General features: G+C 39.6%; 3 protein-coding genes across 5 annotated transcripts in view; 2 read left to right on the top strand and 1 right to left on the bottom strand.

The window, feature by feature from the left end:
• Positions 1 to 5,828, top strand: part of mybpc1 (myosin binding protein C1) — a 28,713-nt gene extending 22,885 nt beyond the window's left edge. Inside the window, exons 20-27 of one of the 2 annotated variants that reach the window (XM_079454212.1) lie at positions 188 to 276; positions 360 to 552; positions 779 to 918; positions 1,224 to 1,383; positions 2,641 to 2,777; positions 3,055 to 3,241; positions 4,378 to 4,417; positions 5,104 to 5,828. In XM_079454212.1, the coding sequence (XP_079310338.1) occupies positions 188 to 276; positions 360 to 552; positions 779 to 918; positions 1,224 to 1,383; positions 2,641 to 2,777; positions 3,055 to 3,241; positions 4,378 to 4,394 (923 nt within the window). In that variant the 3' untranslated portion in view covers positions 4,395 to 4,417; positions 5,104 to 5,828. The remainder of the gene's footprint in view (positions 1 to 187; positions 277 to 359; positions 553 to 778; positions 919 to 1,223; positions 1,384 to 2,640; positions 2,778 to 3,054; positions 3,242 to 4,377; positions 4,418 to 5,103) is intronic. The other variant, XM_079454211.1, reaches the window with a different exon arrangement.
• A 442-nt stretch (positions 5,829 to 6,270) lies between these two features.
• chpt1 (choline phosphotransferase 1) lies at positions 6,271 to 13,138 on the top strand. Its single transcript, XM_079454208.1, has 8 exons — positions 6,271 to 6,786; positions 9,360 to 9,507; positions 9,593 to 9,734; positions 9,819 to 9,903; positions 10,655 to 10,786; positions 11,217 to 11,375; positions 11,517 to 11,642; positions 11,721 to 13,138. The coding sequence occupies exons 1-8, from the start codon at positions 6,547 to 6,549 to the stop codon at positions 11,835 to 11,837; spliced, it is 1,149 nt and encodes a 382-aa protein (XP_079310334.1). The 5' UTR covers positions 6,271 to 6,546; the 3' UTR covers positions 11,838 to 13,138.
• A 124-nt stretch (positions 13,139 to 13,262) lies between these two features.
• On the bottom strand, positions 13,263 to 26,915 carry gnptab (N-acetylglucosamine-1-phosphate transferase subunits alpha and beta). Of its 2 annotated transcripts, none has more exons than XM_079454206.1 (21): positions 26,604 to 26,915; positions 26,233 to 26,318; positions 25,855 to 25,974; positions 25,629 to 25,679; positions 25,089 to 25,285; positions 24,448 to 24,512; positions 23,376 to 23,510; positions 21,961 to 22,122; positions 21,630 to 21,809; positions 21,383 to 21,553; positions 21,181 to 21,304; positions 20,647 to 20,853; positions 19,548 to 20,554; positions 19,121 to 19,320; positions 18,823 to 19,042; positions 18,560 to 18,673; positions 18,187 to 18,272; positions 18,006 to 18,104; positions 17,217 to 17,384; positions 15,985 to 16,075; positions 13,263 to 14,502 (listed from the first exon to the last, which is right to left on the bottom strand). In XM_079454206.1, the coding sequence occupies exons 1-21, from the start codon at positions 26,733 to 26,735 to the stop codon at positions 14,431 to 14,433; spliced, it is 3,687 nt and encodes a 1,228-aa protein (XP_079310332.1). In that variant the 5' UTR covers positions 26,736 to 26,915; the 3' UTR covers positions 13,263 to 14,430. The 2 variants fall into 2 exon arrangements, with proteins under 2 accessions (XP_079310332.1, XP_079310333.1); XM_079454207.1 differs by having other exon boundaries at positions 21,383 to 21,541; positions 26,604 to 26,902.
• Positions 26,916 to 27,451: the final 536 nt, after the last annotated feature.

Here is a 27,451-nt window from a genome sequence, read left to right as displayed (position 1 = left end):
TACTTTTCTTAACAATAATAGTGTGCCACTAGACATTGTTGTTTTTGTTTGGGCATCCCAACCCAGTCCGAAATAGCAACATTATGTCAACCAATGGTGTGATTTAAACACGGGAAAATCTGTTTGACTAACCAATGACAGAAGAGAAAATTAGTTTTGGTTACAAATGCTCTTTTTGGGTGCGCAGAGCCTCCTAAGATTCGCATACCTCGACACCTGAAGCAGACACACGTTAAGAAAGTTGGTGAAGTTGTCAACCTCGTTGTGCCTTTTGTGGTAGGCCAAAAAAACAAATTCTTAAACTTTTTGAAATTCTTCCCCGGTTGTTCACAGAAGACCAAAAGTTTTTCTATTTCTAGGGAAAACCAAGGCCAAAGGTCAACTGGATGAAGGAGGGTGAGCCTATTGACCAGAGCATCAACATTCGCAACTCAGACTGCGACAGCATCATGTTCATCCGCAAGGCAGAGCGCAAGCATTCTGGCAAATACGAACTGACCGTACAGGTGGAGAAACATGTTGACACGGCCACGCTGGACATCCAGATAGTCGGTTAGTTGATATATTAAAAGTTCTTCTTCAATATCGTTGACTTCTAATTCATTTCGATGTGAATGCGACTGCTGATGTCTGGGATTGTCGACATGTATTTACCTTTTGATAACATGTTTCTAATAATGATTCATTTAAAATTTTAAATGACTCTTTAATGTTGGACAAGAATGTTTTTCTATTTGGCCTTTTTAGGTTAAATATTCCTGTGGTATCTCTTCCCCAGATCTTCCAGGACCACCACAGGCCGTGAAAATAGAGGAGGTCTGGGGGAATAATGTCGCATTGGACTGGAGCCCACCAAAGGACAACGGCAACGCAGCCATAACAGGCTACACCATTCAGAAAGCTGATAAAAAGACAATGGTCTGATGATCACCTTTATTGTGATATAGATATCTAACATTGAATACAATTGTTTCATTCCTAAAAAACTAAAAGTGCAGAAATGTCTTTTATGTAGTTTGACTATACCTAAAACAGTCCATATAAAATATTTGTATGGCAAATTGGCCAAGTTAGTTTTACTTTACAACCAACAAAGTCAACAGGTTTGTGTGAGGTTTAGGAAGTAGAAACTATCAATATGAATATAATCCTGGTCTTTGGAAGTTTTTGAAACATCCTCTCTGATGTAGTGAGACTTTACTCTGTGTGTGTGTGTGGCACAGGAGTGGTACACTTGTGTGGAGCACTACCATCGTACCTGCATCACAATCACAGATCTGGTGGTGGGAAATGAATATTTCTTCAGGATCTATTCAGAGAACTTGGTTGGATCGAGCGAAAGTGCCACAGCTACTAAAGACAGCGCTCTCATCGTGAAGGAAGGTAAGCATCCAATCTGATCTACTGCCGCTTGATACTGTCCAATATTTACAACATTTTTTTTGTACATTTGTTTAATGCAGATTTTTACAAGGTCTCTTGACAGTAAAATGTATTTTAAATCGGATCTCATGTTACCTAAACATCTCAAATCTAACAGATTTCCTCTACAATGGTACTAAAGGACTGACTGACATGATGTTTGTGATAATCTGAGAGATCATGGGTTATTCTGTTCTTAGAAAGCACTATATAGTAAATAAAATAGAGCCTGCAGGGCATTAAAGAGTTGAATTGCAGTGCCGGTCAGACAACATTCTAGTATAAGACCACACCACAGTTAGTATAGTATAATGTTGTAAATATGTATCGATACCACAGATGTGTTGTTGCACTTTGTACTTTTGGATGTAAGCAGTTGCACTGGAAATAGAATAGTACTTGGGTAGGTTTGTAACCCCAACTATTAAAGGGGTCATCGGATACAAATCCAACTTTTTCTGTGTTTAAGTGCTATATTCGGGTCCCTGGTACGTCTATCAACTCAGAAAATGTGAAAAAGAAGAACCCAGTAACTTTGTTTTGATGAGCTTTTCTCGGCGAACATGTAAGAAATCAAGCCGATCAGATTTCGCCCCCCTTGTGACATAGGATGGGGTTCTTATAATAATATTACCAAGCTGATGAGTTAAATCAGGTTGAATATAAAATATTGTGGGAGGTGTTTTGAACAAAGCAAAAAAGGGTATCGTTTACACAGCCATTGAGTGTTTTTAAGCAAAATACGTTACAGACATTTCATGAAGACCCAACTAAATCATGCCAACTTGGGAAAATGGGCATCCGATGAGCCCTTTGAAGTACTGTGGTTCGATACAATCACACATGCTAAGTTCGAGGTTTAGTGGGACTGAGCACACCTACTGTAAAGACTTTGACTGAATCAAGCTTCAAAGACTTTACCAGACTGGTAAGGCATCATCTGCAATTGTGGAGGCTTAGACAAGTATGCTACAAACTCAAACTCTATTTTGAGTTTGCTATTTTTAACTACAAATGTGCATCTTCACAAATGCAGATCCTACCTTAACAGACTCGTGAAAGACGCTGTGCTGATGATGACGTGTTATCTCTTCCTCATCACATAAGGGAAATTGCCCCATGATACAGCCCTCGGCTCGTATCATGCAAAGTCCCTCTCTCCCTTCCCCTCTCACTCTTCCTCCTCCTCCTCCTCCTCTTCCCTTCGCTCTCGATCAGGCCTGCAGCTGAAGAACCCAGAGTACAGCAACCGCGACTTCACCGAGGCTCCCCGTTTCACTCAACCTCTCATCGACACCTTCGCCGTCGCCGGTTACAACGCCACCCTCAACTGCAGCGTGCGTGCTAACCCAAGGGTAGGTAACTTAGAAGACACCACAGAGGTTATAAGGAACTTTTTTCAATCAAAAGTTGTCTCCAAAAGGTAAGTCTGGGTTATTATGGGACATTTGGATTATTTCAACCATTATTCAAGCACTTATATTGACTTCTACTCACTTATCTATTCATACTTAATGGATGTTACCCATTCATAACCAATCATTTTACAGCTCTGTTGTCTACAGTGTTCTCACACTTTGATATTCATTTTTTTGCATTATGCCGTGTTCTTTCTTCCATTACTGCTCTCAGCCAAAAGTGCTCTGGATGAAAAACAAGATTCCCATCATAGACGACCCACGCTACCGCATGTTCAGCAATCAGGGCGTGTGCACGCTTGAGATCCGCAAGCCCAGCCCGTTTGACGGGGGCGTGTACACCTGCAAGGCGGCCAATGAGCTCGGAGAGGCTCAGGTGAACTGCAAACTTGAGGTCAAAGGTTAGTCAGACAAATCGTTGGATATGAATATAGCTGCCACTGACACATTTGGCCATATTATATATGTCTGTCATGTAAAATATGTGATATTACAGTTGATCTTGAAGTAGATACCAAACAGGTAGCTGACCAAATGTCTGTAATAAAACAGTCAGCGTGGATTTATTAAAGTGAAAGTGTGGAAGAGCCATTAAAAACGTTAGATAGAAAGGGATCGATGCTCTCAGAGTGCTTCTTTCAGTTTTACCTGTTTGCATTCTCAGCATTCACTAAAGCTCTCGCAGACTTAACATAAAATAAGTAACTTCAACAATCTGACTTTGGAATCTTGACAAATAGCTTGGGTTTTATATAAAAGTACCCAAATTTACCATGAAATAGTGCAGAATTACAAATATTTCTAAATTTGAATAATGTTGCATTGTGGTTATGCATATTTTTTATTTCCAGTATCACAACAGAGTTTTGGTCTCATCATTTTGACCCCATTGTATTTAAAAGTGACTTTATTGTAATCATCTGTCTGTTAACCATAATACAATGCGTATTGCTTATCAGTAAAAGCTTTTAGATACCATACCGTAGCTGTAAATGTCTTTCAGTCTGCAGTTTAATGACCGTTGACTATTGTGCTGTTTTATTTTCAGATATATTTTTTCATCTCCTTTATACTGTTTATACAGCTGTGATCTTTCACAGCAAGATGTGATCCTTTCACTATGCCGATCTGTCACATAACTGGCCCACATTGGATTCGCTGCATGCTGTTGCAAATTTCCAAAGCAACATCATCTCACCACAGCCACTGTACCACAAATCCCATAATGCACCACAACTAAGACGGCAAACCTTTTTATTCAATTTCATTCCCATTGCTCATTGTTAAGCAGGTCTGGAAACCCGTAGATCTGACCAAAACTCTAATTAAACACAGTATTTGCATATTGTATCACACACTCCCATACTCTGTCATACATTGCCATACTGTTGTGTTGATAGACTTCTGTTTCATGTGGTACACCCTTTAACTCTGTCATGTTAAATCTGTAATGACTAAGTCAGCAATGTACCCTGAGGCACATATAACTCCCTCATGTAAACTTTGGTTTTAATCCTTATTTTCTTTTCTCCCCCAGTCATCACACAGGAATAGTTACTTTGTTGTTCTCATTCAAGGTAAGCTTTCATATGGTTTCGGGCATATGAAGCTTATTTTCTCATTCATTCTGCACCCCCTTGGTTGCCAATAACTCTGCTTTTGCTCCTGCTGGCGTGTGACCTTAGAATCCAACGATTACATTTCAGAATAAGCAATGTTTCATAGGAACTACAAGCTTGCAACATTTTCCGTAAGAGAATTGCTGCCATAATCAGATTGCGTACTTTGCATGCATGTTAAAATTAGAAATAAGGAACATTTACCACTACTGGTGATGCAACAGTCAGGTTAAACAAACCGTGAAGCTCTTTCTCCATCTCCACCAAACAATTCTCAAGTATGTCAAGTTGTTTTCTTAGTTAAAAAACAAGCTCTATTCCCAAAAAAGGCCTGCAGAGATATGAATGCATTTACTGCCTTAACATGTGCTGCGCTTGCCGAACAATGACCATTTCGTTCTCATCTTTCCATCCATTTTTTGTCTGTGTTTCTATCTTTAAACCCTTAATTTCTGTATATGTTGTGAAGAACAAATTTAGATTTTTGACAACTGACAACAAGGTTCTCACTCGTTTGGCCTGCTATGCACTGACCTCAATACGGTTTCCGTTTTCCCTTTTTCCAAACCAACATAATCCTTCTGTTTTGTATCTCCTCCATCTCAGCCCGAACTAAACTCGGTTTGATCTCTCCCTTCTTTCAGGAGGTTTTACGTTCTACGAGCTGATGAAGCGAGGCGTCCCCTTACACCTCATTGATAAGTACATCAAAGAGTCTAAGACCTCCGAGTCAGAGAAGAAGGGATTCGAATGATGGCCGATTCCCCCAATTCACCCAGAATATCTATCACTACTATCAATAATGGCACATATGTCTAAATTCAGGCATGGCATGCTGTGTCTAGACATGGAACTATAGTTATCATAGAAAGTATTCTTGTTATCATTTTTGTCTGTCACTGTGAGATCCTGTGTGGTATGAGCTGTTTTAAGAAGCGCCGTTGAATCTCAGATGCATGCCTTTAGTAAACTGGGTTTAGCTTTAAAATATACACACATAGACATTACACCGACTGAAAGACATAGAGCATTCAGATAAAGCACCCTTGTTTCTTTTCCTCTGGGTTTAAAAGAGAAGGGTGGATCGAATAGAGCACAAATTTTAGACTTTGATGAATCTGTTTTTCTTTTATGTCTCAGATGTTTGAGTTTTTGCAACCCCATCTTCATTCTGTGTTGAACGTACCGGAACTGTTCTCTGCGCAACTCTTCAAACACTTACTGTAGATCTGAAATACCGATAATGTCCTTTTGTCAGATTAGACATCCGTAAGACGTCTAATGATGTGCTAGACTCGTATGTCTTGAAATTACATAGAGAATGTTCAATTTAGCATGACTGGGTTTAATAAATGTCTCTGTATGAAGGAAGACTTGTTTCTTTATTTATGTGCAAAGATGTTCTCTCTCTTTTCTACTCTTTTTTCAAAAAAAACTTCGCTCGGTTTACTGTGGCAGTCTATATGAGACCAGTTTTGGACTGCGCTTATGCTATTTGTTGTTCCAATTGCTTCCATTTGTTTACCTCATCTGTAAGTCGCTTTGGATAAAAGCATCTGCTAAATGACTAAATGTAAACGTGAAAGACGAAAAAGTCCTTTGAGACAAGGAAACCACGTTTCCAAGAAAGTCTTTCATATTTAATGCCTACGTTGGTTTGAAACAATGCGTCCGCACACATTTGATCCGCACACACTAGCCAAAACAAATCTTTTGGAGCAGAAAATGGCAAAAACAGACAATCCGGGATCATTACGCACTACCACAGGTGTCAATCAAACCTATTTAAAGCCCCATAACTGTACACCAATCCCCTTAAAATCAACAAACAAACAAACAAACGCCCTAGTGGTCAGAAACGATACTGCATCCTTTCAAACTTCCCGGTCGAGAGCTCTTCCGGACCTCCGTTTCCTGCGCCTCTCCGTATATCTGATCTCAACTATCAGGGACGGAGAAGACTGACGGTTCCGCTTCTCAAAATGACTCGCTACACGTAACCGCCGCACGCGAATGCCTCGTTTCAGGTGGACGCTGGGGGATTCGGACCAAAACGTCGCGTCGACCCTGCCAAAAGAGCGATCATAATGCCACAGTGCGCGTGTCCGGGGCCGCTGTCAGCCGTCCAGCTAAAGCGTCTGGAGGAACACAAGTACAGCGCGTCCGGTCGCTCGCTCTTCGAGCCGCCCTGCCAGATATACTGGAACTGGCTGGTCCAGCAAATTCCGACTTGGGTCGCGCCGAACACGCTCACCATCATCGGACTCCTTGTGAACGTTATAACGACGGTCGTTCTCGTGTATTATTGTCCTACGGCCACGGAGGAGGTGAGTTCAGTTTGGCGAGCGGCGAAACTTCGCTCGTTTGATTGACAGGTGACGCGTTGCGTTCTATTTAAACACCCTGCCGCGTCAGATATATAAATAAACATTTCGTGTAGCTATAGGCGGTGGTGCTGGAGCGAGACTGGTCATTATTGTGTTTATTTCTAAGCACAGTTGCTTTTGCTCCATTATCAATGTTACATTGAATATAGGGCTGTGCGATTAATCGAAAATTAATCGTAATCGTCCATTTTGGCCTTCATCAGTTACAACAACTAAATAATCGGGGTAAACATTATTGTGCCGCATTCCATTATGCTAGGATCCTCTCTAAAGGATCCTAGCATAATGGAGTTATGAAAGCAAAGTTTTTTATTTCCTATGTTGTTTTATAGGTTAATGTTCATGTTAAATAATCGGGATCTCAATATTGGCCAAAATAATCGCGATTACGGTTCGTGTCATAATCGAGCAGCAATTATTGAAGAGGACAGTTACATTTGTTATGCATTTGGCCTATGCTTCGAACCAAAGCGATTTCAGTCTGTATGTTTACGCAGTTCTCTATCGTTTAAGCTATGACGTTCTTTCGATTGACAGCGAAACATTAAGAGGTTTTGATTTTAAATTCTGAGTTACTGAACGCATTCAAAACCATCACATTGACAACAAAGCCTCTGTGGTAGTCCGGGGATCACCGTGACTTCATGTCAGTGTCAGTGTGCGTGTGGACGTAGGCTACCCCGTGTCATATTTCTAGAATCACAGTCTATAGTCCATCGACAAAGTCCAGATTCCGCTGTTTATAGTTTATTGCTGCACGTAGTTGCATGAAGGCATGTCTTTAATGCACCTGTTGCCTGGGTGGAATGTAGATAAAGGGGACTCTGAACTTTTGCCCAGAGACAAATGCACAGGTTGACAAATGGCATGCCTTATTTAAAATAAAATAAGTATGACTGTATTATAACAATGAACAAAATGTATTTTATTCAGAGTATCAACATTAATATTTCATGCACAAACTATAATTGGTTATTTGATGAAATCTACGACTGAATTAATCTCTTTCCAATTACTTAGATTATGTAAATGAATAATGCACATTACTTAAGAAATGTAATTTGTCATTTATTTTTCCGAAGTGGCTAAACGCTGCATAGGCCTATAATGTAAAGCACTGTGTTCTGCCATTAGCCTAAATGTGGACCCACAGTCACTTTTTTAGGAGAGTGTTCTCAGACACACTGTAGGTTTATATGACCGTGCAGTCCTGTATGTTATCTCTCTGTAGGATTGATCCAGCAGAGTCCTTTGGAAATTTGCCAATGTCAGACTATTACACATTAATAGATTCTCCTTTTTACATTTATATAATTTTACGTGATACAGAATTATGCATCATTTCACAGCACTCAACAACAACATATTGGTTACCGAAGGCCATGATTCTGTTTCCTAATAACTCCTGATAACTAACAACTTCAATTAGTCTATATCTTAAATACTTTGTCATACTATTTCATCTTATAGTATGAAATACTCTATTTATACACTATCTACTTTTGTTATAATATAATGCATATTACACTATACACTGTTTGTTTGATTTTGAATGTTTAGGCTTTACAAAGTACATAGTGAATGAAGTGTGGCTATTAGATAAGCAAGTACACTACTAGATAAAAAAGGAACAGAATGTGAAAGCAAGGAATATATGGTTATATGGAGCAGGCAATTATGCTGTCCCTAAAGGGATAAAGTAATTTCGTTTTTGTAGCTACATTATTTTTCGTTTCATTTTCTTTGATTATTTTTACTCCATTGAATTATGTGAATGACTGAAGGTCTTCTTGGCATTTCTAATAAGGCCTTTCTGAAGAAAGTAAAACGGTGTAGATATATTATCTATGAAAGCAAACAAGATAACTGGGTCCTTCTGTAAAAATGTTTCTGATAAGTTTTCTCTTGCACACACAAAACAATACAAGTCATCCAGCTGCCAGTAGCACATCCATATCTACAGTTAGAGATCAAAGTTTAGTCTACCGCTTTGTTTTCTCTCCTTGCACAAGAGACTTGTCTACTCAAACACGTCACAGGTTACAGCCAAACTTGCAAATAAACATCTGACACTGCAAATTGAAATTGCAAATAAAGATCAGATACAGCTTACTAACAACTCTAGCTAATTCCCTTCAAAAAGTTATTTTAATATTATCAAATGGTTTATGCCTCACTGGCTTTGAGCCCAGTCAAACTAGAAAAACTAGAAGTGCTTTCTAACTGCTTGATATCGAGTTAGCTTAAACAACCTTAGTCTATCTTGGTGTTTGACAACAATGACCTTGCATTCTCATCATAGTTGCCCGAGTGTGGTGACCTGAGCGGAAAATATGTTTACTGTTTTTCCATTATGCTGCTGTGCGTTTCATTTTATCAGTGTTGGAATCGGTTAATATGGCGACTTAAAACACTGAATCTGCATCTGCCATTTCACATTTAACATGTATAATATCAACATTAAGTGCAATACTTTCGTTCTCTCTCTCAGTCACATCATCTACTCTTTGTAGGCTCCAGGTTGGGCCTTCTTTCTCAGCGGTTTAGGCCTTTTCATCTATCAATCACTGGATGCCATTGATGGCAAGCAGGCTAGACGGACCAATAGCAGCTCTGCTCTTGGGGAGCTCTTTGACCATGGCTGTGATGCCGTCTCCACAGGTATACTCAGTCTGTCCAACCTACCATTGTTTTGTTGAGTAGAAATATTTAGTACAGCACACTAATTGCATCGCTTTCCTTACAGTGTTTGTTGCCGTGGGGACGTGTATATCCTGCGGGATCGGCACTTATCCTGACTGGATGTTTTTCTGCGGCTTTGTGGGCATGTTCATGTTTTTCTGCGCGCACTGGCAAACATACGTGTCTGGAACCCTCCGCTTTGGATTGTGAGTGCATCTGTTCATGGCATTCTGACCAAATGCCTGTCCGAGTGAAATCATCGCTGATCGGTTTTCTCTTGCTTTCTGTAGGGTTGACGTGACAGAGGTCCAGATTGCTATTGTAATCATGTATCTGATGTCAGCTTTCGGAGGTGTGAGTCTTTGGGAAACAACGGTAAGGCCCTGCACCTTCTTATATAAAGACCATACCATTAGGTGATGCTTGAAATACTTCATCTACCCTGGAACTGAATCGCTCACTTTATAATAAGTCAATACTTTCTCACAAGTACCGGCAATGGAAATTAAACATCAACATTAATGGATAACACGTTTTTATTTTAGTCGCAGTGCACAGCTATTTTGGATACTTTCAGAATACTTTTTTACGAATATTAATATTACAATATATGGATTTTTTCAATCAAGTAGAAGAAAGTCTTTTTTTACTTTAAACTAATTGGCTGCAAGCTCAAAACTAGCTATTCTACAAGTATAGATATCTGGTGATGAAACGTCAATGGTTGACGTATAATGTTTTTACAAGGGGTCAACAGCCATTGTTCTACTGTTTCAAAGTAGAAATGCTTTCATCATATTTCTCGGCAAACCATCCAAAAATATCAATCCTTACTAAGCCCCAATTTCTGAATTTGTTCTTTATGTAGAACTTCTGTTTTTACTCTCTGCCTCCTTCAGAAGACAATCACACTGTGAAAAGGTAAAGGTGAAAACTGTTGCCATGGCTACCAGTCACCCATAGTCATGATCTTGCTACAAAACCAGCAGATGATGTCAACGCACAGCAGCCTTTTTATCCCTCCCATTTGTTAAAGCATCAGCTTCTGTCCCACGTTTACCTCCCTGCCCAAATGAAGAGCCATATTAGTGGTATCCAGACAGTAAATTATGGAATTCTTCATTAGGTGCCTGTGCTCGGCGTGAATCTGCAAACCTTTCCGATTCTCGGCATCATTGGCGGATTCCTGTATTCAACATATTGCTACTTCTATGTCATCCTCAACGGAGGTGTGGGCAAGAACGGCTCAACTGTTGCAGTAAGTGCGCCTTAGCATTGCGTGCCTCAGTGTCAAACTGTTACAGTGGCCATAAATTGCACATTCAACAATGTTATGGTCTAGTTCAGAAAGTTTGTATCTGCAATGTACATAAAGACAGAAGCTTTCATGCATACTTTACTAACTCATACACTAACCTGTACTTTGTTTAATATCAATATGCAATTCTGTCTCTAGACATTAAATAACTCGGGCTGTAATGTTACATATTTCACTGAAACAAGACATTGAAAAGATTTTAGATATCTATAAGATACAGGGCTTGGTGATGTCACTTGAAAATAAAAGTATTGTATAATACAAACATATTTGTTTTTTGAAAAAAAAGGATTAACAATTAATAAAAAAAACATCAATTAAAGTAAAAAACGCGTTGACATCATGTTGACTTTGTGCATGTCTTCCGCAGGACACAAGTGTATTGTCTCCAGGTCTACACATTGGCCTTGCTCTTACCCTGGCCTTCATTATCTTTAAGAAGTCCTCGAGTCAGCTTTTTGAGCATCATCCCTGCCTTTATATACTGACCTTTGGCATGGTGATTGCCAAGATCTCCAATAAGCTAGTGGTAGGTGGTGCTGGTGTAATAAGGTAGAATTAAAATCATTTAAAGCCATTGTTGTTGTCCTTTTCCATTAACAGCTGTCAAAAGTTGATCCAAAATCTAAGCGTGGATCAGGTGTACTAAGAAATATGCCGTATTGTACAGGTGGCCCACATGACCAAGAGTGAACTTCATCTTCATGACACAGCCTTTATTGGTCCTGGACTTCTCTTCTTGAACCAGTACTTTAACAGCTTCATTGATGAGTACATCGTCTTGTGGATTGCCATGGTGAGCTTTATATTATTTATGATGTTTCAGGAAATTGTATACAAGCTAGTTATCGCTTCTCTATTCCGTGATGTTCAGGTGCTCTCCGGTTTGGATCTGGTGCGTTACTGCACGAGTGTATGCCTACAAATCGCCTCCCACTTACGAATCCGGGTTTTCAGCATCACCTCGCAGGGCCACGCCCACAAAGACTGACAATTTGCCCGGCGGGAGGAGGAAGCAGGATTCAAGGATGATGACTTCATCCCGCTTCTTAATCAAGAGCAGGAAAGCCCAACAAAACAAAACCTCAATGGCCTTGACAGTATCACTACCACAGACTAATATAAGGGAAAAAAAGTGCATTGTTTTGCCAGGTTTGACCGGAACATCTTGAGAATGACCAGCGCATTGATTTTTTTAACGACACTGGACTGTATCTCACTGGATAAAAACGAAGAGTTTAGGCACTAAACGAAATCTAGAGAATAGCTTCAGGGGCCATAGAGGCTTAGAAACGTTTTTATCACCTCGAATCGTTTCGTTTTGTGCGGAATCCACCACAAATCATTCGAATCATCCATACAAAGCGGTAATTATGAGAAATCCAATCACGTTAAATTAAACTGTTGTTTAATTGGTCGAAAATGTATAGTAAACAGTTCAACATGTTGTACCTAATTTGACCTGTCACTTGTCTAATTTAGAACATCTGTCCCGAAAATCTTGGAAGAATTTTTTTCGTAAATTTTTACAATAGTATTTATCGAGACAAAAGAAAGCTACAAGTGCCATTTGGGCATCCGTTAATGGCAATTAACATGTAAACGCTGTTGTTTTTGTAAATCATACAGTTCACACATTCATTTAGGTCTGTGCTTTACAGAAGAACAACGTTTTTTTATATAATATATCTTGTTAAAATAAATCAAAAATAAGTATTAAAAACATTGTTCTGTGTAAATCACCAAACTGCCAGTAGTCTGCCACCACAAAACCTTTTTCTCTGAAGTATTGTTACTGCTTTTACTAAAGCAGCTATTTGTAGAGACAAGATGACTATATGAAGTAAATAAGACCCTGAAAAAATGCCCGAACAGCCATTGTAGCTTTCAGAATGAACTTTTTTGTGATTGTCCAGTGATAACAGTGTTTGCATTTATTTGAATAACTCGCCTGAATTAAGTGTGAAATCAAGTCAAGCTGGTTTAAAAGACGTAATTGAAATAATTGGAAGTATTTAATTGTCAAGGATTGTGGCTATGTGCTAAAAACAGACACGCCTCATTTTGAGGAGAGCTCCGCCCCCTCTCCCAGTCACCCAATCCCAGTTAGTTGTGACTTTCTTGTTGTGTATATACTTACTCCAGCTGGGTTGCGTGTTTTAAGGTGATGTTTAGGGGGTGGTTCTCTTTTGTGTCTGTTTAATGATGCACTAACTGACAGGTCTGCCTGCTTAGAATCATCTCCTCCCAAAGGGCTAATGAAACAAATAAACTTTGTGTGATTTGAATAGAGCACAGTGTGAAGTCTGGTTATTTATGTTGTTGCTGTAAAGACTCAAGTCATCAAGATGAATGGAGCCTGAGGCTCGATCATATGAACAAATTTGCCGAAATTCCAAAACAAGAGAGATCTTTTTAAATGATACATTTGGGTATTTTATTACATTCTCAACCAAGATTATATTAAGTGTACAATTATTAAACTGGGGTTTTGTCCCTGACAAAAAACATGGGACTTTTTTCTAGTACAGTTAACAAAATAAAAAATAAAAAAATCACATTACAGCAGGAATTTTGGCAACATATATGTTCAAAATAAAACACAAAAGGAGTCATCTTGGTATGATTAAGTCCTATATAACCAAATAAATTAAACAGGGAAATCTGTTTAATAATCAACATTATTATTCAACACCGTTTATACACGCAGGCCTGTTTTGTTTACCAAGTTCACTCGGTGCCACATAGACCGAGTCAGTAGTACAACGTATGCAAGCAAAAAAGATGCGTCTCCAAAAGACAAATCAAGGTGAAGAGTTAATACACAACAGGGCCACAGGCGGAGGCATCTGAATTCCAGACAAAGTCACTATTTAATGTCCCGCTAAGAGACAAGTATGTGAAGGACTTCGAGCTAAAGTTGTAAACGACATGCGTTTAAAAAGAGAGAAAACATATCGATGATTTCTGATTGAAATCAATCCTCTAAATGTGCTCAAGATTGCTTTTTAGGTTCAGATACGCTCAATGAGATTAGAGAAATTGATTGAGACAAATGCGTAAAAGCCGAGCACAAGGGAACCCAGCCGTGTATCAATGTTCACTGGCTTCATTCTTATGGTAAAAAGGCACTGAACGAATGAGCAGGACGAATTGAAGTACATAAATTATCATTATAAACCCTCATGTAGGTAGTACAGTACCACCTTTACCCATGTAAATTAAAATCCTATGTCAAATCAGAACAATTCAAACACCCAAGGTCACATGGCAACACGCATTCTTGCTCTTAAACACGACTGTGGGCCAACTGAGTTCAATTCACAGTCGATGCACAACCTGGACTGTGATCACAGGAAAATCACTAAGTGTCTCACTGCCGCCCCTCAGTGGAGGAGGCTATCAAAGTCCTCAAAGTTTCTCCATCAGCTTGAATTAAAGACCCGTGGTCTTGTCACATCCAAACCACGTGCTTGTTTGCGGTTTATGTCACGAGAAGTGGAGAGTCAGAGGTCTCCTGCCATGCCCGCTCCACCAGAGGAAAACGGGGTTTAAAGAGAGAGATTGGAGTAAGGATGTGAACATCACACCCGTTCAGGGTTCGCGTCCTTGCTGACCCTGCGTCTGGGAAAAAGCCGCCGTTTCAACATGATCAGCTGATGGACAGAAAGAAGAGGAAGAATGGTCAGCTAAAGCTGTGAACGTTGCATGTGACGGACACCTGATACATTCAGAAGACAACGACATGTGATGGATGAAAATAAGGAAGGAAAACAAAAAGATCAATGCTTACAAAATCTTTCTACGTCATGGATGTGTGTGGGAAGCACATTAAAAGAAACAGGAAGTGGCTGCAGGGCCAAGCGCATAATTGAAATAGAAATACTACATGCGTCATTTTATATCAACTAAATTATTAGATTATATGAATATTTTGGGAGTGTTCAACAAAATTATTTATTTACAATCATTTATCTGCCACTCTGCTTTTCTTTCTACCGAGTGGGTCGTTCTCACGAAACCACTGAAACGTCATGGTTAGGATTTCCTTCATATAACATATAATTTTTTTGTTGAACTAAATTATAATAAACATAATTGTGTTCTCTACCTCACACAAAGCAAAATTTTAACATAGGAATAAATTATTTATGTTTTTTATAGCTTTTACTGCTGAAATTATCATTACCGAAACGTGTCTCCAGTGCATTATATCTTATAATTTAAACAGAGTAACATTTTACAGAATACTCGAGTATTATGAAGGAATAGTGGAACAATGAAGTGTCCATGACTTATATTCTCATCTTCTGTAACATTTTTAAAGACACAATAATATTTACATCAAGTTTGATTTTATGTAACACACAGAGTGCTGAAGTAAGGGTGGGTCTTTCTTTTCCTTTCAATGCTTTCAAAGCTAGCATGATTTTTGCTAGTCTCTTCGAAACATACCGACCCAAGCCAATTTTAATGCCCATGACACAGTATGACATGTCAACATTATAAAAAAATTAACCAACATTTAAGTCTTGTTGCACTTTTGTGGTTCGTGCACCATTTGTCATGAAGTGTTTGCATGTTTTTAGGGGTTTGAGAAGAGAGGCTGCAAATCTGTCCTGAAGACTAATGTTAATGTGTGACTGCATCCAAACGCTAAACATAACATGTCTTCACATGCGTGTACGCTAAGAGAGAGAGTATCCACTGATAATGTATCGCCTCCGTCTTTATATTCATGTTGAATGTCCAGATTACCATTCTGTCACCATGGACAGAAGACATACTGGGCTCCTTTAAAAGGTCGCCCTGTCTGTTAACCTCTCGTGGGATCAGAAAGAAAGAAACCTGACCCCTCTTACCGAGAACAGATGATACGGCAGCTAATACCGCCGATATTTACCGCCTGCCGTTGGGTCGAGCCTGAGACATGTCAATCAATCATCAAGATGATGTCAGTAGGACAGTTTGCACTTACAGTAGCCCTTCCTAAAAAGAACAAATTTTCGAAGGGCTTCAAAGTTAATCTTGATAAATGCTGTTTGAGACGACCCAGACTCACCTGACCGGACTCGGGTGTGCGTGTGAGAAAGTGACAACAGAAGTGCAAAATGAGGTGTAAGCTGAACCGTACTGACCTGCTCAGCAAAGAAAGACATGACTGTGAAGATGACTAAGGTCACTAGCACACAGTGGGTCCAGAACTTCAGCTTGTCCCTGTATAGCCGCCTGCAAAACAAGAGCACAAGGTTAGATTGATTAGCATGTCCAAGCCATATAGCTAGCACTAGAGCAGCTATTTCTAGTTTTTGAAGCTCAGTGCATAGGAACAGAATTGACTCCAGTTATGACATGCGTTCCTGCAGTTAAACATCCAAAAAAATAGATGGTGAAACCATTCAACAACAAATGACTGATATTTACAGCTATCAGCACATGATGGCTTCGTTCTTGCCAAAATCAAAACGGCATATTCATCAACACGACTGACACTTCACAGCGTCGTCCTGGTCCACTGGCTTTGGTTCAGTTTCTGATGTCACCCGACGAGCTGTCCGGAGTGACAGGACGACAAGGTGACATCATCCGATCCATTAGTCTTTTGTCACCTGTGTCTGTCGAATCTGCACGGACACAGAGCTATAAAACAGAACCAATGGGGTTGTCTTAGCATGATGGTGCCCAAAAATAACACCCTGCCCTTCTGCCCGGGCAGGCGGGTCACAAGGCTTTATGGGACACCTGGGTGTAACGGAGATCTGCTCTGGCTGGGCGTGCATGAATGGTGAATGTACCAGTCAAAATTTTCAGCCTGCGGCCTGCCAAAGAACAACGGCCACACAATCCATCCCTCCACCAACTCCCCATTCCCAGAATTCTGTATTGAGTTGACAGCTTGCGCCCGTTCTCTAACGGTGATGACAGTAAGAATTGTCTATCATAATTCACAGGAGTAACAGGATATAAATTACACAACCGCAACTAAAAATACACAGTGTAAAAATAAAAAAGGCAATACAAACCATTAAAGGACCATATGAAAATGAAGGATTTGTGAAATATTTGCGAGCATTGGGGTTAATTTTATCAATAACTGAACTTCAGTTGTGATTTGAAAGATTGGTCTGATCATCCACCATACAGTATATAAGCTTTCTCTTTTGGGCTCCGGTATGACTTCACCTGCATCTTTCAGATTCGATAATATGTGGTATGCAAACACACCAGTTTCACCTGTTTGTAACCGGTTTTGTCCATCCTTACATTTTTCCTCTTTCTACGCACACAGTCTACCCAACTGCAATGCGTTTTGTCATGATGTTAAAGACTAGCACTTTCTGTTATAGACATTTGTTTATTAAAGTCTTACCACTCTTGTAGTTCTGTCATGTGGAGGAAACGGTTCCTGTATTCTTTGGGCAGTTCAAACTGGGAGGCCAGCGGGAACATTGATTCATAGAAATCCCTCAGTACAGCTTTGACTGTGCTAGCATCCTTATGGCTGTGGTCAATGTTGTCGTTCAGGCAAATAAACTTCCTGTATGGAAAACAAATGGTGAGAGTTTGGTACCTCAACCATCTATTCAAATGATAGAAAACTCTACGTAACGTGTCTGCAGTAAGCTGTGGTTTGCAGGGTTACTGCCTCCTTTGACCAACACATTTCCATGGCTTTACTACATTTCGATAATAAATGTCTGAATGAGACATCATTCATAGTCAATTGTAGATTTTAGAGCCTAGCATAACTTTACTGCCATTGAGCGCACTTTTGTGGTTCGTGCACCATTTGTCATGATGTCATGACAAAAAAATGTTGGTGTGCACACTTGCACACTTTTTTTTTTATAATGTTAAGATTGTCTTCAGATATGCATACTGTGTCATAGGCATTACAATTGGTAAATTCTCATTAATTTTTTATGATTTTAATATTTTATGATAAAAACAACACAATCTCATTTATTTTCTGTCACATCATCTGAGTGAAGGTTTCTTTTTTTAATACGTTTTGCAAAGATAATTATACTGCATGTCAAACGAACATAGTCAATTAGAATATAGCTGATGTTTAATATACAGCAATAATATACAGTGTAATGTAAATGCCCAATTTAATGATGGGGACTACTCATCACAAAACATACCCTACACATACCTAGGATTCTTCCTGATGTCATCTAATTGCCCGACAACATGCGAGACGTTGGTGCGTATCATCTTAAACGCGATCTCCTCCTCCCCCATTATTTCAAACCTGAAACAGAACAAGACTGCTCATCACATGCACTGGACTGGTTCAGCTGAAGCGTGTGTGGTTTTAAAAGCAGGTGGCCTACTTGTATTTGTTCTGGTCTCTGAAGGCTTTGTGTACCCTCTCCGTGATGGGTTTGCAGTGGATGACTAAACCTTTTGTAACTGGTGGCTGCAGACAGAAGAAAACTGATTTTATTAACAGTATTAACACGGTTTTGACTGAGAATAGGGCTGGCAACACCAAGGTCATGGATTCAATTTCCAGGATAACATATAAACCTTAACTGAATGAATTGCCCAATCCAAGAATAGATTTCTTGCTTTAATGACAGTCTTGGTTTATTGTATTATTAACAAGAACCACAGCATTGATTTACTAGTAATTTCAGCGGCTGAATAAGTACAAAGACCACAATTTTGGTTGGATCTGTTAAGACTTTGAAAGATGGTTCATACCATGCTGGGGTCATAATAGGCCTCCTGGGTGGGGCTGACAAAATGAAGTTGCGTGAGGTTGGATGGAAGTGTCTTGGAACAATTTATCAGCATCTGCTCCAGACTGGTCAAATCCTGTTAAGTCAAACAAACACAATAGACGTCATTCAACACATGAGACAAATCACTTGACATCAAACTAAATTATAAACATACTTAATGTACACTTTCTACAAATCCCGTAAACCGTAAAATGACCTCAATGCATTGCTAGCGGTGCTTACCTGAAGACTTAAAGGGAGTTCGTGAATGCGTGTGGCCAACGTACGGATCTCCCGGTCGGACAGCACACCGGAGTGGTCCGTGTCGATTTCGTCGAAAACTTCAGATACATTGAGCTGCTGTACGGCGCTCATCAGAAAGTAAAAATAGGAGAAGGCGAACTGCATGTCCTCTGAATGCCGCACATGATGAAAAGAGGTCTTATCAAACTCCTGAGGAAAGCTGAGGAAACAAAACAAACAAATGATTCCTCTTTTGCACATTGCCTGCGCTGAGACAAGTATGTTGCTAGGTTCTTACGTGTCCTGCAGCTCCTGCATGATGAGCCTGTCAATCATGTGAGGCATGTGGGCGGGAACTTTACGAGAGGTGAAGCCGAATTGAGCGTTTAAGAGGCGGTTGACGTAGCGAAGCGAGTCTGCAAACGTATCTTGTAACTTTCGTCCGGTGGCGGTGCTGTCAGCTGTATACTGCAGCTCATTCTTAAGACGCTCCACTTCCTGAGAAGAAAAAGGGACAAGTTGTGTTGTGTGTTGACATCAGCTAGTTAAATATTCATAAGCGTTTTCTTGAGCAGGTGAATGTTTTGGGAGCGAATTCAGTTTAATGTCTGTGTGAACAGTACAGAATAAAGCACTTTAAGAGGAATTACAACCATATTCAGCTGCAATGTTTGGCCTTATTTTAGTCATTTTGGCAATTGTTTTGTCACACAACCACATCTCACCTCTAGCAGATTGTGAAAAAACTTCCTCCTCTCCCAAGGAAGAAAGCCCCGGTCTGCGCTGATATAGTGCTGGAGTTTACGACTCATGGGCCACCCCTGGAGGTGGGCTTCATTTTCGGAATCTCTTTTTTTAGACATGTTCCCCACCAGCGTGTTGAGGAGCTTAGATACCTGAGGTCTCTCCGCGGCAAACAATTGTGAATCGGCTTTGGGAATAACCTCATCAATCGGGACCGGGACAAGAGATGGAGTGACTTGCATCTTTGTGTTTTCCTCCAATTTAGAGTAACCGTTTCTTAACAAAGAAGCTTTCTGGACTTTGTTGTGTACTTCCTTTGAGGGGTTTGTTTGTTCGCTCTGGTTTTGCATTTCTCTCAGTTCTTTGCGAAGCAGATACTGACTTTTGTCCTTGTAGGGCTCCAACAGCTGAGCTTTGGTCAAATTATAGCCTTTAATAGTGATGTCACCTACCATCAACTTCTCATTTAGTTTTTGTAACTCAAGCTTCACTTCTTCAGGTAAAAGTGATTCGTTTAATGCAGGTACCCGCACTGTCTCCAACCCGCCTTGCGCTTTGTCTCTAACTCTTGGACCTTGTTTCTCTATTTGAATGTTTTCAAACTGGACGTCTGGTTCTGGGGTCAACACAGTGGGTTTGGGCTCATCTTCCTTCTCCGCCACTGGACTGGACACATTAGACTTCGGGAGCTCTCGGGTATCCACAGCGACAGAGAAACTCATGGTGAAATCGTGGTTGTCCGTGCCTTGGAAGGTAATGTTGTAGTTGATCTGGGTGGCATTGTACCCCGGCAGAAGAAGAAGGTGGATGGTCTTCCATTTGTTGGCGACTGAGGTATGACGAATCACAGGGTTGTCACTGACCTGCGCTTCAGATACACGGTTCGCAAAGCCTGAAAAGCTAAAATATGGTCGGATTTCTCCCTGAGGCAGGATATAGTGTGTCTGGGTCCTCTTGAGGATGATACGGTGCAGTTGGTTAAAATTATCTGATGAAAACAAAACGGAAGAATTTGATTCCCATTAAATATTAAAATATAAGATTCAACTATACATGTTCGACATAGACTCAGACTCTCACCTTGTCCACAGTCTCCCACGTCAAACCCGCAGGTCAGAACATTGCACGCCTGGTCGCAAAATTTATCAGCCAACCAAGAGTTAGCGCAGCCCTGGTTACAAAAGGACAAGCCCCCCAGTCCTCCCAGACCACCTGCAAACTGCCAAGGTTGCCCGCCTCCAATCACAGAACCGCCCCCTCCTCCAAAACGACTGCTGCCCGCAGCACCTGTCAAAAAAATTGGAAATGATGAAAGGAATATTTAAAGTTGCAATTTACAACTTTTGCCCCAATTTTGAATCCTTAAATTACCGGTTATTTCAAATGATAAATCATTACTAGAAGCTTTCCGTTGTGAATCGGGCTTAGTTATTGTACTTCTCAATAACTCATTTTAATAAAAAAAAGTTACAGGTTGCAAAAAACGGAGCTGCAGAAAACCAGGAGAATTTCACCAAATGCAAGGTGCTCACAAATCTCTCCAACTGATATTATCTCAAATGTGAGGATGTGATGTTAACAGATTTATTGTAAATAATAAATAAATAAACTTACCCTGACAATCTCCTCCATCCCAGTCACAAGCAGAATTATTGCAGGCCTTGTCGCAGTAGCCATCTTTTATCCAGGAGCCAGGGCAACCCTCAGCACAGTTTGGAACAGGCCAGGTGAGATACACCTGTCAACACAGGTTATTATCATGTGCAAACAACTTCAAAAAAAAAAAAATTCAACTAACATTACAATACACACTGACCTTTTGACCCTTGGAGTGGCTGTAGAAGTCATCCGGCCAAACGTCTTTGCCGAACATGACATCATCATTGAGGTAGATAAACTTTTGCGAGAGTCCTGGGATCCTGTGGATGTGAGTCTCAATGGCCGGAGAACTAAACGTTGGCAGGTGAGACTGGTTCTGGAAAATGTCCTGAGACACAAGAATTACTTAAAAAATGTGTATGTGGTGTGTCCGTGATAAACATCAAACGGTATGGAGAGCTCACCTGATGAGTAACCACGGATACACGTGGATTATCCAGGTTCAGCCAAGATGGTATCTGACCATTGGTTATGATGAAGATATGCCGAACCCAGGGAGCGTGTTTCTCGATGGATCGCAGCGAATAACGGAGTTCCTCATTATCTTCAAAGCGACTGGCAGACACGTCCTCATCCTGTTTGGACTGAAGGAGACAGCTAAATTGTTATTTACACAACATATATTTGTGTCATATAAATGTGGTAAATAGAAAAAAATTAATGTTCACATATGCACAAATATAACTGTAATATGGCTTTGTATGAGCGGTCGACAGTTTAATTTAACCTGAGTACCTGAGAGATGGCCGTCAGATCCCAGAACAGGTATGCAGGGCTGACAGTGAGCTCTTTCCCATCCAGCGTGAGGTTCTTCTTGGCCTGTTGCATGAGGTCTGTAAAATCCTGTGCCGTGTTGAGGTGGAGCAGAGCGATGCTGGCCTCAGAATACAGCTGCAACTAAAAATACCCATAAACCTTACCATTAACAGTACACTTTTATAGGACCCATTCAATAAATGTATATTTAATACAATTATTATACATTAAAATAATAATATTATTTGAACATAATATTTGAAATAAAATATAAATATTTATATTATTAGACACCACCCAAACACAAACCGGAAGTTAACTGGGGGTCAGTTATGCGTGCATCTGACGGTCTACAGTTCAACCCTAACAAAATCCAACTGCCAAAGTAATATTTTGCATTACAATACTGATTATTATTAGGTAAATATTACAATTTTTTTTAAAAAGGAATTGTGCTAAAAAAATTCAAATTCAACTGGGGACAAGTGGTCTATAGACCATATCCAAGTATACCCACCCACCCCAACCAACACTTCAGTTAAAAGTATTTCTAGTGTACCAGTGTGTGCATTTGACAGAGGTCAAGAGAGAGCTATTAACAACATTGCTAAATGGTTAACATGTACTATAAATACAAGCTCGCTCGCTCTCTCACTCAACAGCCAATTGCAGTTTCTCTTCATATATCTGTTGCCCAGCTTCAATCTTACCTATAACCTCATGTCACTCACACACACAATAATGGTGAAAAACCCTATCAAAGGCCCAATGTGAGAAACCTGTGATGAATTGACATTTCAACTTTGAAAGACAAACATCAAAGACTTGAGTTATAAAGTGTGCAGAATTTCATCAATGCGAGTAAATAAAGTAGAAGATTAAAATGACACACGGTATGCGGGAGAAACAAAGAGAAGGCGGTGTCACATGCAGAGAGATCTGTGGAGATACAGGGGAGACGTGGATATGGAAGGTCATGTTAACTGTGCTCCCTTTCCGACGGCAGGCTGGCGCCGGGCCATTTAAAACAGTTGTTGTACGATTACACCCCCGTGCTCCAATGTCAATGCAATACCCTGAGCTATTATCACATGACCACAGACAGGAGGACAGAGAATTGTCCTAACAAGTTTGATAAACACTGATCCAGAAAGCACCGCTATCTGTGTAAATCAACAAATGACTGAGGATTACGTGATCTGAGCCGGTTATAGATCATTGTGACATTTCTCGTAATGTTGTTGTGTGGGTGCAAATGGGAACAAGGCAAAAAGTTCTCTAGTCAGCTTGTACTGAATTAACACAGCAGTATCTTTCTAGGGAATTCATAATCTAGAGCTCCACCTTGTGGACATTTTAAAAACACTGCGCTCAAAGCTCACCAAATGTCTTACCTGTTTGATTTTATTTGTCACTACAGCCGGTAGTTTAACCCTGAGTTGCTCAGTTTCCTTCAAAGATGCCGGGAACCCGCTCAAGTAGGCCAGTGTGTGCATGCGGACCAGACCCGGAGCCTCTTTATCTGTTGTCTGTCAACAAAAAACAACAATAATCACACGTTTGGAAGTTTCACAACAATTTGCCTTCCAAACAAAAACACCTAAACTAAAAACTAACAAACACATAAGCGGCCACACAAAAGTGTTTTACACTCACTAAATGTACAAATGCGTTGGTAATAAAAATAAGTAAGGTGGTATAAAGTTTTGGAAGGTAACTTTTTTTGCATTCAGGGTTCTGTACACTGAACCGGTTAAGCAACAATGCGAGTAAATAAAGTAGAAGATTAAAATGACACACTGTATGCAGGAGAAACAAAGAGAAGGCGGTGAAGTTCTATAGTCAGTACTGAATTAACACAGCAGTATCTTTCTAGGGAATTCATCATTTGCAGTGTTTCTATATTTCTATACTTTATCTATGTTTTTATATATTTAAAGCTTAAAACATAACTTTAACAAAGGGATAGGTAAAAATGTTATCATTATAAAAGAAAATTCATAAAATACTCTCTTGCAATAGCTAAACCACATGTTTTCAAATAAATATAGCTGCAAGCAGCAATTACAGGGTCATTTCCAACAAGACCACAAAGAGAAATACATGTGGACAGTTCTGAAGATAAGTTTCTGCACAGCAGATATGTAAAAGTATAAAGAGCACGATATAACAGCTTATAACTTATAACTAATTCCTTGACGTGCTGTATGAGAACAGATTGACCAATCAAATATCCTTTGATAAACTTTTGTCAGCACTGTCACTGGATGCTACAAAACATAATGCTGACAAGACCACATCCTTGCGTCTATGAGACTTTACTATAATGGTAATACGACGTTATGTTTTAGGAGTTTATAAATTGCTGCCTTTGTCACTTTTTACAGGTAGCAAATTTTAACTTTCAGAGTTGACGTAACTGGACACTGGACATTTAAGTGTTAGTACACCATTTCCATTCCTTACCAGGTAACCTCTGTTGATGGAGCATGTCAGGCTGTCCTTCAGACCATCTGTGTGAGCCTTTTCAGCTACAACAGAAGAGATAAAATCTAAAATTAGGTCACTGAGTTTTCTTTGCTTGAAAATGGAAAAGCCCAGGTGTTCCGTTTCAAGGCTACAGTTGGATTAAAACCTAAACCGGTAGCTATGTTCGTTTCAATGAGTACCATACAAACATCAACCTGAATTAAACAATGTTACTGTACATACAAAATTTGATTAAGGGGTACGTTTTTTCATTCGGTCTACCGCAAAAATAATCGAACAAAAATATTTATTTGAGATCAAATAAAATAATAAATGTTTTATTCAATATTTAAGCAACAGTAAAGCAGTCTGATATCACTTAAAGCCCCAGATATGCGGTGGATAAATAACAATACATTAAACAGCACAATCAGAATCGAGCGTTTAAGCAAGTAGTGCGACAACAAAAAAGTACAAATGGTGTTGTTTTGGTCATACTATATTAATATATTGTAATAACGTAATTGATATTTTCAAAAGGTATCCCCAAGCTGTTCTGTATTTTACTGAAATGTTTCATGCACGAAAGAAGTATATGGTTAAATGCGGGTGTATGAAAGTGTAGGTTATGGTTGTACCTTCGCTGTGCGAGTGAAATATGAGCACAGACACGCTTGTGGAAGGGTGGAGGGTTTTGGCCACTTGCAAGAGTTGCTTCGTAGAGGAGAAGGCAGCTGAAATCATCGGCAGCTCTTTTAATGTGATGTTGGATGGAAGAGCTGGATCAAGCACTAACACTGGAGCCATGATGCAGTGGGACAACAGACATTCTGGCCTATTACAGAACACGCATTTTTCATATTAGTGGTCTATAAAAACTAGATCTAAACTACAAAGAGAGCAGCAGATGAGATCTGCAGAAATTATCTTAACACAGGAAGGCATCTTAACACAGGAAAGCGAGTGTCATGAAAATACTGTGGCTGTAGTAAAGGCCCTTTCTCACTAAGAAACAGGAAATCTACAAACCACACAAAACTATTCGCTTACTGCAGACATATAAACACAATTCAAACATTTCTACTGAATCAAGATATTTGCAATTATGCATTTGGTGGATGCTTTTATCCAAATCTTTTCATTCAGAAATATTCATTTTTTTTGTGTTCCACACTCACCTTCCTTTAGGAGCTTCAGTCATTTCAGAGCCATTCTTTTCAAGTCGTTCCCTAAAAGAGCAACATATACATTTGTCGACAAGATTAAGGGACGCTCACTCCTTCAAACAATACTCATGCATGAATGCACCAATCTAAAACATTGACACCCAATGTTTTTCTTCTAATATTGTTTGTAATTGAAGTTTACTAAGCACGTGTTTGTTTAGTGGGTGTGATGGTGAACCTCAAGGCATTTTGTTCCTCTTCCAACTGTTGTCTCACAGCATGGAGATCCTTCAGCAGGTCTGTGTCTGTTCCATTTACCCAGGTGTACACCACATCAATGGGCATCGGCAGGCAAAGCCTGAAATATTACATGCATACGAAGAATACAAATTATTTCTTTCTCCCAGTTACAAAATCAACAGTTGTGAATAGATAACACTCATCCCTGTTTATTGCAAGTAAGTTTGTATGAGTACTACAGAGACAAACACAGAAAAACATGATCTATTTGTACGGTTCTAGTTATTGTCATCTACATATCAGTTATCACCAAACATTCGTCAGTTTTTAATAATGTGTCAATGTCTCGACAAGAAGTTTTGAAGATGTTTCTCACCTGGACTGAAAGGACTTTCCTGCAACATTATCTCTGTAAGTATCAAACAAAACATGATACTGGTCTCTACTCCATTCTACTAAAACCTGTAAACAAACACACAACACCTGTAAAGCACAGCATATGGTACCTGTATGAACATCCTGGAAACCCTATAAAACAATAAAACTACATAATGACAGTGTGTATGTTTTATTCCTAACCACTATGCGACAGGTCAGGGTCACATTGCACAATCAGCTTTGATCAGTAAGAACTTCAGAAGAGAATGCAACTGTATTCGCACATAAAATGAGACCCGATGCGATTTTAATGGAGCTTTTTGACACGAGTGAAGTTTGGACGGACACCGCCATAGATAATGCACATACCTCTCCGAACTGAAAAGCAGACACAATCATGAGGACAAGCCCTCCAAAACACAGGTACAGACCGTAGCGGTGTGACAGACAGGTGTATGTCTGTCGCTGCACCAGTTTGAGTATCGAATTAATGATCACCATGACTCTTCCCGGCCAGCGACATATCCTCCCCTATAAACATTTGGACGCGCGGTGAATTAAAACTAGTTCCATTTCTGGACAGGCTACACTAAAACATACTGACACATGACAACAGCACGATAACCATTCAGGCGTTATAGTTCCTGATTGGCGATGATACGCAGTTCACCACGTGATGTGAAGAGCGCTATCTTTACGTGATAGACTCACTGCTGCCCTCTGGCGGACCGGAAGACAGGTATTGTATCTTACCAATACTGTCAAACTTACACATCTTTTTCCGTTTACAGTATAATTTATTTGATATAATATTTCAGCGATTTTGCTTATATTGCTATCTGAACTTATATTTGTGCAATAGTATTAAATTAAAACTATTTTATTCATAACATACGGTTTTCATAATTGTATCAGGCTCAATTTGCTTCTAAAAATTAGTCATATGAATTTTACACTTTATTTAACACTTTGTTATCTATATTGTGAGTGTGCAAAAAGTGTACAATACATTGAAAAAGTATACTTAGGGCTACGGAATAAAAATAAAAGAGAAATACATAAATCATGTGTGACAGTAAATTTATAAAAACAATAATTGTATCATTTATTATTATAAAACACTATAAAGGATTTGAGTCATTTTGTATTGACTGTCTACATTCAGTTATATTTGCCTGTTTAATAGCACACAATGTATTAGCACCTATTATTGTACT

This window comes from Barbatula barbatula, assembly GCF_947034865.1.
Source record: "Barbatula barbatula genome assembly, chromosome: 4".
Taxonomy (NCBI): Eukaryota; Metazoa; Chordata; class Actinopteri; order Cypriniformes; family Nemacheilidae; genus Barbatula; species Barbatula barbatula.
The sequence above is the reverse complement of the archived record's forward strand: the minus strand, read 5'-3'. Positions and strand labels throughout refer to the sequence as shown.

Bases quoted from the DNA above. Each gene is read 5' to 3' on its own strand.
- chpt1 (XM_079454208.1), top strand. From the start codon at position 6,547: ATGCCACAGTGCGCGTGTCCGGGGCCGCTGTCAGCCGTCCAGCTAAAG. The intron at 9,904-10,654 runs GTAAGGCCCTGC...ATTCTTCATTAG, and splicing joins TGAGTCTTTGGGAAACAACG to GTGCCTGTGCTCGGCGTGAA. The intron at 11,643-11,720 runs GTGAGCTTTATA...CGTGATGTTCAG, and splicing joins TCGTCTTGTGGATTGCCATG to GTGCTCTCCGGTTTGGATCT.
- gnptab (XM_079454206.1), bottom strand. From the start codon at position 26,735: ATGGTGATCATTAATTCGATACTCAAACTGGTGCAGCGACAGACATAC. The intron at 21,810-21,960 runs GTACTCAGGTTA...TGTCTCCTTCAG, and splicing joins ATCTGACGGCCATCTCTCAG to TCCAAACAGGATGAGGACGT. The intron at 17,385-18,005 runs GTATGTGTAGGG...TTTTCCATACAG, and splicing joins GACATCAGGAAGAATCCTAG to GAAGTTTATTTGCCTGAACG.